Source organism: Spea bombifrons, chromosome 4, assembly GCF_027358695.1.
Source record: "Spea bombifrons isolate aSpeBom1 chromosome 4, aSpeBom1.2.pri, whole genome shotgun sequence".
Lineage (NCBI taxonomy): Eukaryota > Metazoa > Chordata > Amphibia > Anura > Pelobatidae > Spea > Spea bombifrons.
Window position 1 is genome coordinate 73515816 of NC_071090.1, and position 14579 is coordinate 73530394.

The 14579-nt window shown below is 38.7% G+C and overlaps 1 protein-coding gene across 2 annotated transcripts in view; it reads left to right on the forward strand.

Annotated features, from left to right (window-relative positions):
* The window catches only part of VPS13C (vacuolar protein sorting 13 homolog C), a 96777-nt gene extending 84459 nt beyond the window's left edge, over window positions 1–12318 (forward strand). For both annotated transcript variants that reach the window (XM_053464997.1, XM_053464998.1), the window contains 10 exons: window positions 112–225; window positions 552–627; window positions 1670–1833; window positions 2771–2816; window positions 3418–3541; window positions 3694–3808; window positions 8323–8414; window positions 9188–9311; window positions 11261–11344; window positions 11883–12318. In XM_053464997.1, coding sequence (XP_053320972.1) covers window positions 112–225; window positions 552–627; window positions 1670–1833; window positions 2771–2816; window positions 3418–3541; window positions 3694–3808; window positions 8323–8414; window positions 9188–9311; window positions 11261–11344; window positions 11883–11981 — 1038 coding nt within the window. In that variant the 3' untranslated portion in view covers window positions 11982–12318. The remainder of the gene's footprint in view (window positions 1–111; window positions 226–551; window positions 628–1669; window positions 1834–2770; window positions 2817–3417; window positions 3542–3693; window positions 3809–8322; window positions 8415–9187; window positions 9312–11260; window positions 11345–11882) is intronic.
* Window positions 12319–14579: the final 2261 nt, after the last annotated feature.

The following is a 14579-nucleotide window of genomic DNA, read 5'->3' on the forward strand; positions in this document are numbered from 1 at the left end:
TAAGCCACTAAAGACAATTAGATATTTCACTTTCATTCAGACTTTGGGAGAAGACGGTGCTTTAGTTAGGCCAATTTACAATTTGATGTGCAAGCTTTCTTGTCTCCTCAGTTCCTAAAACAGGTGTATGTCCTTCTGTTGGGTCTTGACGTGCTGGGCAATCCCTTTGGCTTGATTAGAGGTTTGTCAGAAGGTGTAGAGGCTTTCTTCTATGAACCTTTCCAGGTAAGATCCATCAACTCGCTGGCAAACCTAACACCTCTCCTATGAACATAACCCGTTGAGCAGTTTCTTCATTGTTAGCCAACCCTATTCCCATGCACCTGCCACACCAAAACACTAAATCCTGTTTTGTTTTCTGACATAATTAAATCAAATTAAAATATGTTCCATGTCATTAGCAGTACTACAATTTGCTGTATATACACATGTAATTACCCTCAATTAACTTTTAGATCAGAAAAATGTTTTGAGAAAATATGTAGATGAATTGTTGATGTCCATAGTACAGCAATGTTTTTCCATCTTGAATATTAGTTTTGTTCTGGCAGGGAGCAGTGCAAGGTCCAGAGGAATTTGCAGAGGGATTGGTTATTGGAGTAAAGAGCCTCCTTGGACACACAGTGGGTAAGTTCTTGTTGCTTTCTGGGTTGCAGCTGGACTCTACAACCAAACATTTGTCTGACACATCCTGCATCTTTGCAAGGCATATACTAAACATTGCAACCCCAGTGAAATGAACAGTCAGTTAATAAGATACCATAATGCGTGATGTGTTTTGTGTTTCAATAATGTTTGTATTGATACACTTTGATGCCTGTCTGATTCTTGACATAGAAATCATTTCACTTTAAAGCCTTGCTTAGTGTCATGGATCTGGCTAGTTTGACCGACTACCTCCGCTGACTTGTGCTCCCGTAGCCTGGGACAACACGCTCTTTCCCCAGTTTCCCAGTCACTGGCCGGGACTCAGTGTAGGGTATAACCAAAATGAAGACTGCTTTATTATTCACACACATGGCAGGATATAACCAGCAAAACACACATTAACATAAATCAAAATATTGGGACACGATAGGTACACAACCGCCCCCTTAACCACAACTGCTGCCTCCCAGAGACAACAGGGTCAGTAAAGGGATTAACAATACAATGGGGTCCCACTATACACTATACACACATTAATATGTAGTTGGTCCCCCCTTTTCAGCTATAATAGCTTCCACTTTTCTGGGAAGGCTTTCCACAAGATTTTGGAGTGTCTCTGTGGGATTTTTTGCCCATTCATGCAGTAGAGCAGATTAGGCACTGATGTTGGATGAGAAGGCCTGGCTCACAGTCTCAGTTGCAGTTTATCCCAAAGGTGTTCAGTGGCGTTGGACAATGCTATGCTTCCCACTTTGTGGGAACAGTTTGGAGAAGGCCCTTTTATATTCCAGCGTGATTGTCCTCTAGGCAAGGTCCTTAAAGACATGACTGGATGAGTTAAGTATAGAAGAACATGACTGGCCCACACAGAGCCCTGACCTCAACACCATTAAAACAATTTTATGTCTATGTATTTAGAATGCAATGTCCAAAAAGTAGCTGTTGGTGTAATGGTCAGGTGTCCCAAAACTTTTGTTCATATAGTCTACCTGATAATAGTACCTTGATTTGTCCTTTCTAGGGGGTGCAGCTGGTGTGGTGTCACGCATCACAGGGTCTGTTGGTAAAGGCCTGGCTGCCATAACCATGGACAAAGAGTATCAGCAAAAAAGGAGAGAAGAAATGGGAAGACAGCCCAAGGACTTTGGCGACAGTTTGGCTAAGGGAGGGAAGGGACTGTTGCGAGTAAGTATCAGTTAATTCTGTCTTTTAAAAGTAGCATATGTGTACTTTTCTTAGATCTCTCTGGCAAATCTAAGAGACAATATAAATCATGTGGTATTTGCACATAGTTCCAGAGATTTGAGATCTAGCCAGCCTAGCCACAGTTATCTAGAACTATGGTTTGTTTACAGTTCGTCTTTTATGAATTGACCCTTCTGGTAATTCTCGGATGATGTAAAATATAGGATTCTGACATCAGATTCTAATCCACAATTTATATCATTTAAGCAAAGTAGACCCTAAGAGGAGAAAATAACCCTCCCTCAAAATCACATGATGGTGTTTAAGCAATAGCTTGTTTACCTAGTGTAACTTTACCTGTTGATTTTATGAAACAGTCCTGTTTTCTATGATTACAACACAATCTCATTATTAACATTAATAGTCATTAAAGGGATAATGATGTAGCATATTTATGTTGGATGGAAAATAATACAGCAGAAAATGGCACATTGTATCCAAATATATTTTTGTTGAGATTAACACTTTCTATCATATACAGACACGTCCAATTATGGATGTAACTTGGCACGTCCAATTGTTAACACTGTATGTTTTTATTGACTAAACAAATGTTTATAGGATCTCAGTGTAAAAACACATCTACCTGAAGCTGACCTGAACGTTCCGAACTATTAAATAGTATCCCTGAAATTGAGTATCAGTTTAAATAATCATCATTTCTGTTATAACCAATGCCAGTTTCCCTGAGTTAGAGGTTCGTATTTCTGGCTTTCGGAAAAGAGCGTGTAAACATGTATTTTAGTAAATGCTGTAGTTTTAAAAATTGCTTTCCAACACCATTAAAATATATGACAAATATATACCAGTGTTCCGCAAATGTTTAAATCACATTGCTGTGGATTGTGAATGTCTACAAACAGCTCTCTTCTTGCAGGGTGTTGTTGGAGGAGTAACTGGAATAATCACCAAGCCCGTGGAAGGTATATGGTCATTAACACTCTTGATTTTCAGAATATGTTGTTTATAACTGTACAGTCACTATTAAAGGTGCTGTTCCACCTACTATGCTGGCTTCTAGTAAATACAGCATTACAAACATCATTCGTAGTATCATTGAATGTCCACTCTTTTCGTAGCACTAATTTTTTAATTAAAACATTTTGCCTCATTGCTCATTTTTGCCATGAACACACAATTAACATATGTCAGGAAAGCAGGCATTGTTGCCATAGAAACAAGAAAGCTTTGTAAAAGTGCAGGTTAGAGTACTGTAATAGCAGGGTAATAGCAATATTTTCTGCACGTTTAGATTAAGATGGCTGTAATTACTATTTAAATTTAACTTTTCACTTATAAAGTGAATATTATTATTATAAATTATTATTATTTGCCAACCAAAAACCATTGGCCATAAATAGCAGAAGGCTGAGTGGTCTGCTGGAAATGTATGTTTTATAAGGTTTTTATCTGCTGATCTTTGGATAAGAACATGTATTATGACATTTTTGGAATGCTTGCAAATGGATATTTGTGGTATATAGATTTTACTGCACATAAACAACATCTTATGGTTTGCAACAGGAGCAAAGAAGGAGGGTGCAGCTGGCTTTTTCAAGGGTATAGGAAAAGGTCTTGTCGGAGTTGTGGCTCGTCCGACAGGTGGAATCATTGACATGGCCAGCAGCACTTTCCAGGGAATACAGAGGTAAGAGAGGCAGTTTTAGATTTGGCATTTTTGATCGAGTTAAATACAATACACCTCCGTGGCCAAATACTCATTGTAGTCAATGATCATTTCATAAGATGCAAGCATTGCAGGTTTCAGCTTCTAGGCGATTCATTTTTTCTCTCTTTTAGAGTTGCTGAATCTACAGAAGATGTTTCTCCACTACGTCCTCCTCGACTTATTCATGAAGATGGCATCATCAGACCGTACAATGAAACAGAAGCTCAGGGTTTAAACTTATTTGAGGTAAATGTTCATAAAACTCTTCAGGAGTGAACCTTATCCAAGTCATTCTGTGGTACTAATCCACTTTGTAAGATATTATGTGTGTGTCTGGCCTTCTTTTCTTAACATTTCAAAATGTTTTGTTATAATGTTTCTGCTAAGAAAAATTGGAGGAATTGCTTAATATGAGCTTTGTGGCATCTCTCACTTTCACCTTGTAGATTTATTTGTATTTACACAAGTATGAATATTAATTTCTATATGATTGACATACTTTGTACAAATAATCTGGGTAAAATGTCGCATAATATACAAAAAAAATGTATGTGTTTCTTACCCTAATAAACTTGGCAACAAATATATAACCATAATATAAACGAGAGGTATATACCGTATTTGCTCGATTATAAGACGAGGTGTTATAATCAGGGTGGTCTTATAATCAGACCTCAAATAGGTCTGACTATGAGACTAAGATCCAGATCCCCTGCAACGCTGCACGGGACCTGGATCCTCCTGTCTTGCCCTCCCCAAGACGTAAGGCATATCATGGGGCACAGTGGCATTTAGAGGGTTAAAAGGCATATCATGGGGCACAGTGGCATATAGGGGGTATAAGGCATTTCTGGGGCAGATGTGCATAACTGGGGGGGGTGGGCAGGTTGGAAAATAGAAGGAAATAAAACCAAAATATTTTTCTCAATCATAGCTTTTATTAAAAAAATAGTTTACATGAATTAACATTTACTGGTAAAACTTTTTTCCTATAGGGTCGTCTTATATTCAGGCTTTTTCTTTTTTTTTTCTAAATTAATATTCAGATTTTGGGGGGTCGTCTTATAATCGAGCAAATACGGTAATTAAGCTCACCCGCCATGTCAAGATGTCACATAAATTGAAGAGAACTAGGGTTGGCTTTAGAGCAAAGGACACTCTAGACCAAAACGCACCATGTCCTGCTTCTGTCTTGTGTAGGGGTTATATATTTCATGTTTTTCCCCCCTCTTGTTTAGCAGCCATGCCAGTGAAGGAGTGTAATATCGCACAGCAAATTGGCAGAAATTTCTAACCTTCCTTTCCATTTTTCTTTCTCTTTTTCACGCATGCAGCAAAATTTGGAATGAAGGAGAGTAAAAATCATTTTTTTCTTATCTTCATTCTCAGCCACGCATGTTCATGAGGAGCTTCAGGCCAGATTTTGTGACTTGTTGCCTTATGTTTTCTTTCTTAATGCCTTTAAGTTTAAAATCTGCATTTTTCAGGTTTCCTGTTGCTTTTGCATTTCAATTCTAACTTGTACTTTAAGTTAGTATTTCTGTAATAATGTAGCAGTTTTCTCATTCTATAATAATTGTATCCTATGAAGTACTAAATGAGCAGGAACAAGAAAACTTTAATAGGGGTTCAGTTGCAAGGAGTGCATTTAGTTGATGAAAGGTTGAGACTTTGGTGTATATAATACAATGCGAGGTGCCATGTACTTTCCAAAGCCTTTAGTGGGACTTTGCCATATTTAAACACCACTGCCACATTAAACCTTAAGATTGCCAAATGGCTAGTGTTTATATATAATATAATAGTGAGTATGTAATGTAGCACCCCATAGGACCCTTTTCATGTTTGGTTTCCTTACTTTCAACTTACTAAGTTCTAATTATTATATATAACAAATTATCCTATTTGTACTTGTACGTTATTTTCTGTTATTTTGACCATGTGTATGTTTTTTTACATAGTAAATGTACTACCCAGACCTAACACTGGTGGAAGGTTGTACTTGCATTGTAATGCTTACTATCTTCTCCACACATTGTGGGGATTTATTGAAATAACTTGTAGGTTTTCCAAAAACGGCATAATTAGATATATTATTACACTTTGCACAGGCTGTACATGTAAAAGCACAGATTATTAGTGATGTCCTAAGTAACTTTGTGGTTTCCAAGAGCACAAGTCATCTGAACATCTGTCACTAGGCAGTCCAATATTATAGTTTTAAATGAATTATCCGGTACTGAATGAGAGGTGTGGAAAAGACACACCACAATATTAGGAAACTTAAATATATACATTGTAAATCATCCTTATAATTTTGGTAACATTGGTAGACATGCCACTCCAGTGACAGGGAATTGAATATGTTTTAGTAATAGCACTTAGTAGCGTTTGGGATATATTCTTAGTGAAAGGAATTAAACATCAACTCCACAGTGGTGTGCATCATAAAGCAAAATGTGAAGTTTGTGATATCCGTCATTGATAAACGTTATCCATTGTCAATACAACTGCTTGTTGCATGCTCCCATTGTCAATACAGCTCGTTGGCTTGTTCCATAGTCATTATGCTGCCATTATCGTTATAAATGCTTGTTTTATACAAAGTTGGGAAAACTCCCTTAATGTTTATACATTTTAAAATGATTGTGTTGCAACATGTAAACCTAATGTAACAATGCACAGCTAATATCCCTTCTTTTGAACAAGGAGCAATCATGAGTATTTCCAGTGTTCGTATTTTAAAAACATATTTGCTTAAATATAATGTAGCCCTGATTTTTAAGTGACCCCAGAAAACTTTGTGTCTTGTGGCAGAAACAAAGTTCTGAATGTAAGGCAAACCTAAGGAAAAAGTCATTCTTACTAGGGTGTTCCCAAAGTGCCGGGTATATTTTTCAGTATGTGATCTTCTTCTGCTTAGACCACATTTTTCTGGAAGTCTCTAAATAAAAGGTGACCTCTCATATTGTTGACTATTCAGATAAACTTTTTTCCCTTAATATTTGAGCAAATACAGTAATGCACATTTACGCAGGATTCTAAGTCAACAATACCCCTGCTCAATTAGATGAAAAAGCACAATTTGTTTTGCACCGTTATGCTCTGACATTGCAAAAGTGCAATCCTATAAGTTGTATTGTATTGTAGATGTACTGAAAACCATGACCAAAGTATTTACTGATCTGTTAAAGGAACCGATGATAGAAGAATAATGTATGTTGGTGTCTTCTTCAGGTGTGAATTACCTGTATGTGTGGGGGCTGGATGTGCTCTTCAGAGATGTCTTTAATAGTTGTAACTTGTTGAGTTTTATAAATGCTCCCACGGTTTTGCATTCCAGGCTGGGCATGTATGATTTATAAATAATCCTCTACTTGGTAGCCTTAAGCTTAGAGTCCATCCTGTATTTATCTCAGAGTATGTGAATTGGGGGTTTTTTGGGGAGTGTTTTTGTATTTTTGTTTAAAGTCACAAGACATTTGAGATGCTTGCGACTCGTGTAATATTCACTTTTCACAGGTTAGCGTAAGGCCAGGTACAGTAGATGAAGCCTAAGATTGTTCTTACAAGGCTGTGTGTTGTAGTGACCTTCCGTGTCCTTATAAGTGCAGTTATTTTTATGTCACTTACTATGAATGCCTGTTAGAATATTTACAGTTGCTTAGCACCAATATTAGGGTTAATTGTAGTCTTGTTGATGACTAAACATGATAAAACCTTTGTTTATCATTTACTTCGTATACATTTGTACTCTGTCCTCTGAGCAATAAATTATTTTTTTTGCTGAAAATATCTTTCTCTGCTTTCTCCTTTCCACTCAAATGATTATACTGCAGTGACGTAACTCCTTTTCAAATTAGTCTAGTCAGTGTATTAGTATTATTATACTTTATTAATGGGGCTCGGGTAGATTCTGTAGAGCTACTAACCGTTTCAATAAAATTAAAAGTAGTAGGGACAGATCTTGTGAGATTACACTGCAGTATAATGTAAGATCTGAAAAGACCAAGAGAGATAATACCGACTCTGGTAGGACAAGGCCGCTGGGTACAAGTTTCTCCACTTATCCGTAAACATGGATAACACACACAATAAAGGAAGACTGGAACAGGCATTTTCATCAATTTGGAGACAGTGAGGCAGATGTCTTCTCGTATAAAACATAACTTTTATTGCAATAAATAAAATCAGCACGGTGTAGGTGCTAAGTGTCAATTCAACCATGAGTTTTGACCTAGAAAGGACTGCTTTGATTACCAATGACCATTAATATATAACCCTTATAATGATCTGCTCAGGTGTGCCCAGCAAGTACTCAATACAAAAATCTATGCATCAATGCCTCATTAAATAAAACAAACACAAGTGAAACAAATAAACTATTGTCTCAAATGCTAATAAGGAATCTGTAACATATAAAGATAAATACAAGGAATTCACAATGTAAACAAAATTAATAACTGTAAACAATATCGTGTTAATTATAGTCAAAAGTATATGTAGTTAATGCTGCTCTGCACTCGTATAGCCAATGTTAGTGTAAATGCTTACTAACACTATGAAATGCAACTTCTGCTTAAATTCATTTAAAATAATGAATATTTGAACAAAACCTTTATGAGAGCAGCACTTCTGTTATATCAATTTTCTTCAACTGGGGAAAACTAAAAATAAGTTTTTGTTTTTTAGTAATGGTACTTTTGTAGGATTGTATCAGTTTCCCCTCTTGCTCACAGTGTTTTTTATGTCTGTTCTAGAATTCCAGTATCAAGAAGCTGGATGGGGAAATTTTCAGATACTCTTGCCTCCCAAACAAGAATAAGAAATTCAACCTTGTGGTTACCAACAGGTATGTATGGTGATTATAAACTTTCCATCTTCTGTTGTACTGAAGTAATAGAGTGACCATTAAACATGAATCCAAATCTTTCAGTGTCACTAGAATACTCATATAATGAATTAATATTAATAAAATAAACACAGAAAGGAATATTTCCCATCGTATATACTGCTCATTACTTTACCTGCTTTAAGACCTCACTTCAAAAGTTCACATACTGCGATAAACAAAATTTTGCTCTCATAATAGTTATATATGTGGCAAAATTCTGATTCCCCCAGCCTTAAATTGGGGGAATCTTTGGAATGAGCTTAAATGGTTGGTAACCATACTGCATACCAGTTCTCCCTCATTTTCCAAATAGGACATATGAGAACCTATATTGCTTGACCCTTGTTTATTCTAAACTCATGTCATAATGATTAAACAGTATTATTTATTGTTTTATATAGCACCACCATATACCGTAGCGCTCTCCAATGGGTAGACAGGACATAACAAGTAGTATGTAACATAACAATTTCACTTAAAGAAACAACAGGTGAGGAGGGCCCTGCTCAAACGAGCTTACAGTCTAGATCTTTGTATCTACTAAGAGAGGTCGACAGTTTTGCAGTCGGGACTATACCTCTATGGCAAGATTGGATTTACTGGCAGAAATATGGCTTCTGTAGTTACCACGTTTATTTGTTTCATTTTTATTTAAATAAGAGACAACATTGGTTATACATACATACATGTTATACGGTATTTTTAAATCCGTTACGTTTATCTCTTATCAGGAGGGTGATGTTTGTAAAAGAAGTGGAAATTTTGGGACATAGAAATATCGATTGGGATTACTCATTTGAAGAGTTTCTCCGTCCACCAGCTGTGGAAGAAAATATCCTGACTTTATTTGTGAAGGTATGTGATAGGGTATTTTTGTAGCATCTTAGAATGTTACAGATATCAGACAAAAAGGACAAGGTTTATGTATTTTAATAGTACTGTTCACAGTAAATTTGTTGCGATTGTGCGAAGTGGTATTAATATACGTAAATACCTAGAAGAATGTCTCCCACTTATACATTTTCCCACTTCCGTTATATAGGTGAGCTTGATGCAGGTGATATGGCTTTACTATTCTGTCATTTCTCCAGTAATTAGCTGTGTTGGCCGTTTTGTCTGTAAATAGCTTTAAAACAATTGTGGATTTAGGCGTCTCCAATGATTAGAAACAGTTTCCTTACTCCTCAATAAGGTGATTGCGTTTTCATTTTGGAATTTGGCGACACAGGCAGCAGGGTTTGGGGAGTAGCTTACAAATATTCATATTACATTTTATACATACACCGACTCTTTAAAGATCCTTTCTTTTTCTCCCCACGTCTTTTTGTTTTTATTATTCTGCTTTGCGTTTCGCTTTCTGTGCCTACCATTGGACCTCATATTTGTCTGCCCTATCTGTGTTTCTGCCTCGTGTTTTACTATTTGATGCTCCCCATATCTATATAGGTTCACACAGACGCAATGTAAACATTACAGGGTTACTTCCTATGCAGTATACCTGTCTGTCCATAGCTTGTGCCAATTCTTGAAGATGACTTAACAGACACACATCCACCTATGAAACTATTCACTATTTTAACACGGCCTTATGACCTCCGCTCAACACGAGCGCTAGCAGGTTATCTTAAACATTTTGGCTCATGAACATCCCCCTTGTCGGACTTTCACTGGCAATCTGAGACGTATGGTCATCCTAACTCCCAGGTTGCTGAAACAGGCCACTATGCTCAAAGGGGCTTTTGTTTTTTGTTGATTTTATTTTAATGCTGTAAACTGATTCCCAGCACTGATTATTAACTAGTGCTGTGCGGGCTTGTTGAAGTTTTCTAGTACTATTAAACATTTTGGAGGATTGAATTATTGTAACTTATTGTCACTGTGAGTGAAGCCAAGAGGAGGATTTTTATGGGAGTCGCATCTTCACAGCTAGGTTCCTGTTATTACTTGAAGATAGAGTAAACACACTTCTTGGCATCATAAAGCAGCGTATCGTACCCTAGGCAGTCAAAACCAGTTTTGAGGTAGTTAAACATTTCCTTCACAGCTGATTTATTTTATACTGAAACAATTACACATTCAAAATGCACATTAGTGTTTGAATTGTAATTTTATGGGAATGCTTTGCCTACCTGGTTCTAATTTTGTATGTAAGTAGCATACAGGCCACAGTATATCGCATCAGTTCTCAGTGTAGTAAACCGCATCGTAGTGATAGATCAGGAGCAGAACTAAGTACAAGAGGATCTTAACTTTTCTCGAAGGGCTTTAGCTGTAGTTGAATGCTGTCTGCCTGCACTTGCTTGATGTTTGTGACAAAGTGCTTCAGCTGCATTTTATGTCCATGGTACTAAAAGGTCTTACTTGTACCGTCGTATGAATAACAGCTTGTGGACACACAGATTTAGAAACGTAACCAAAAACAAGTTTTAAGGATATACAGGTGTACTTGTTTGGAGACTGGCTCCTTGTGGTCATTTCTAGATTGTGCTAAGACATAAGGCCACTTGCCTTGTATCTTTGTTTTTATGAAATAATTGTTAATCTGTCTGTAGCCTATTCTTCTCACGCTGTTTCTCAGAATTAAGCAAAATGCCCGGTTGTGTCCAAGGAAGAATATATACAAATTGCATTCCATTTTGAGACTTACGGGACAAGCTGATGCTGGTAGAGATTGGAATAATGTTAATTTTTCCTTAGAAAACCACCACCATCTTTTTAAGCTTTATGAAATAAACCTCCTTAAGCAATGACTAGATTCCTACATGTCCAACTGCTTAATCACTGATTCCCTTTTTTTTTCTTAGGATCACAGTATCTTCCATAAAAAAGACGCTGCCAATCAAGAGATCCAGAAAAGGATCCCTCTGCAAGACAAAGTTGTGGCTCAGGTCAGTCAGAGTTTGGTCAGAAATAGTCTATGTTTCAGTCTTGAACCATTTGTTTGGTTTATTAGCCACCTTGCTGACTTTGGAACAGAAGTTTATTCAGCACTAGGGTTAATTATGTGCCTTCCTAGCAAACAAAACTAGAGGGTCAAAGACTTAGATTGTAAGGAAGTTTTACTGAGAGAGTGGTAATCGTGACATCAGGAAAAATGGGCAGACTAGATGGACCCAATGGTTCTAATCTGCTGTCAAATGCTGTGTTTCTGTGTTAAAAAAGTTCTACAGACTAGCTGATGAGTACACTGACAGCGCTAGCTCATGTATAACATCTTACAGTTGCAGAGCTTAATAATTCCAATAAATTTGTTTTGTGTTTCTCTTTCTCAGTTTAAAAGCGTATTGGGCATTATATAATGTTTTAGTTTATCGTCAGTGGATGGGTGATGCTTCTCTTTACACGGAAAATGTATATTTTGGTTTCAAGAGAAGTGATTACTTTACAGTAATTGTTTTTGTTTGTGTTTTTTCTTTCTATCTGCAGAAGGTTCTCAATGCCATTGATGAGGCTTGTGCAACTCGGAAGCAGCAGACGTTAGTGAGACAGAAATCTGAGCGGTTTATCCAGCAGTACCAATGCTAGCTGGGTAAAGGTTTTTAGTTTTGTAAGGCTATTTCTTCTCCGTTGCGTCATGCCCTGCATTACATCAAGGTCTTGGTCTCTTTGGGGTTGGTCTGTGACTCCGTGCACTGCCGTACATACATACCAAGATTTAAACTTGAGCTTTATTTTTTCAAACGAGCGTTATGTGCAATAACCATGCTCTCTCGACTGTTGCTGATCATAATCTGTGCTTAGAAGAAAGAGATGAAATATATACTTGTATACATGTATACTATTTGAATATGTTTGTTACAATAAACTGAACCACTGACATTTTGTAAAATGGATGCACTTAATTAAAAGAAAAAAAAAAGGATTCTACTTTTTTCCTGTTTTCTTTCCCCACTAATTGAGGGCAAGCTTACCAGAGCCTACCACTGTTTGCCCGTCGGTTGTTCAAAGTGCGCAGGATTTGCGGCTGATGCTTCTGACCAGCGTTGAGTGCAGTTTCGTACAGTTAGAACTGGTTGGAGCTGGATAGACCTGATTGTCCTTCGCGGCCTCTTACCCCACTCTACAGTTCAAAAGTGTGTTGTGACATTTAGGGCTGCAACTAACGATTATTTTAATAATCGATTAATCGGCCGATTATTTTTTCGATTAATCGATTAATCGGATAAAAAAAAACAATATGCAAATTTTTCGTTTATTTAAAAGAATTTAATGAACTGGATGTTAAAAAACAACTTAAAATTTACATTAACATTCTTATTTTGTTATGATGTAATAAAAAACAATATTTTCAAAGTACAAGAACCCAAACACAATATTTATGAAACAAAATAACCCCAAACATTCTGAAAAGAGGTGGACTATTACTGTTCAAGAAACTTTGCCCCAGCACTTTGCACTTTGCACCCAGCACTTTGCACCCAGCACTTTGCACCCAGCCCTGGCACTTTGCACCCAGCACTTTGCACCCAGCACTTTGCCCCAGCCCTGGCACTTTGCATCCAGCACTTTGCACCCAGCATTCAGCACTTTGCACCAGCACTTTGCACTTTGCACCCAGCCCTGGCACTTTGCACCCAGCACTTTGCACCCAGCCCTGGCACTTTGCACCCAGCACTGGCACTTTGCACCCAGCACTTTGCACTGTGCCCCTGCACCCAGTCTCTAACTCTGCCCTGCACCCAGCCCTGCCCCCACATTCTGCCCTGCCCCCACATTCTGCCCTGCCCCCACACTCACACTCTGCCCTGCACCCACTCTGCCCTGCACCCACACTCACACCCTGCCCTGCATCCCCACCCCCACTCTGCCCTGCACCCAGTCTCCCACTCTGCTCTGCACCCACACTCACACCCTGCATCCCCACCCCCACTCTGCCCTGCACCCAGTCTCCTGCCCTGCACCCCCCACCCCCACTCTGCCCTGCACCCCCACCCCCACTCTGCCCTGCACCCCCACCCCCACTCTGCCCTGCACCCACACTCACGAACCGCTCTGTGCGAATGGAGCCACTCGCACAGAGCGGTTCGCTCTGTGCGAATGGAGCCACTCGCACAGAGCGGTTCGCTCTGTGCGAATGGAGCCACTCGCACAGAGCGGTTCGCTCTGTGCGAATGGAGCCACTCGCACAGAGCGAACCGCTCTGTGCGAATGGAGCCACTCGCACAGAGCGAACCGCTCTGTGCGAATGGAGCCACTCGCACAGAGCGAACCGCTCTGTGCGAATGGAGCCACTCGCACAGAGCGAACCGCTCTGTGCGAATGGAGCCACTCGCACAGAGCGAACCGCTCTGTGCGAGTGGCTCCATTCGCACAGAGCGATTCGCTCTGTGCGAGTGGCTCTGTGCGATCCGTGCACATAGACATGAAGAATACTTACCTCCGGAACGCGTCACATCCGTCACGTAGCTAGAAGGCGGAGACTGCAGAGCGTGTAGCAGAAGCGGGGAACGCTCGCGGAGGTAAGTAAAAGGAGCCGAGTGCTCCAACAACGAATTGATCACTCGATTAATCGATAACGGAAATCGTTATCGATGATTTCCGTTATCGATTATTATCGATTTTATCGATTCGTTGTTTCAGCTCTAGTGACATTAATGGCGTTTTTGTAGTTAGCGTATTATGAATTAATTGATTATATTTAATGGACATCTCAGATATATTTTATAGAAACACTAGGGTGGCACTGTAACCCCATCACTCGCCATCCAGAGAAAGATGCCCAGTGCAGTTATGTAAGAGAGGCAGCTCAATGTGAGGATAACTTCGCCGTGACTCTGCTGATTACTTCTTCTAGGTGATTATTGGTTATTTAGCAGATGGATGGCAAAGCTTAAACCTGCCCACTGGTCACATCTTTCAAGCGTTTAGTTCACCTTTTTAGAACAAAATCCCCATGTAAGGGTTACACAACTGATATACATCTGCTTAAATGTACATTATTATTTTTGAACATCTTGGGCATGTATGTTTTTGTGATGTTTCTGCATGGAAAGTGGAAATATTTTTAGTCGGCACAGCAAAAATACACATTTTACTCGAGTCAAATAGAAGTTGATCCTTAATAACCCCACCATCCCCTGCTACATTTCACCTTTCATCTTCAGATGCTTCTCCTGCATATGT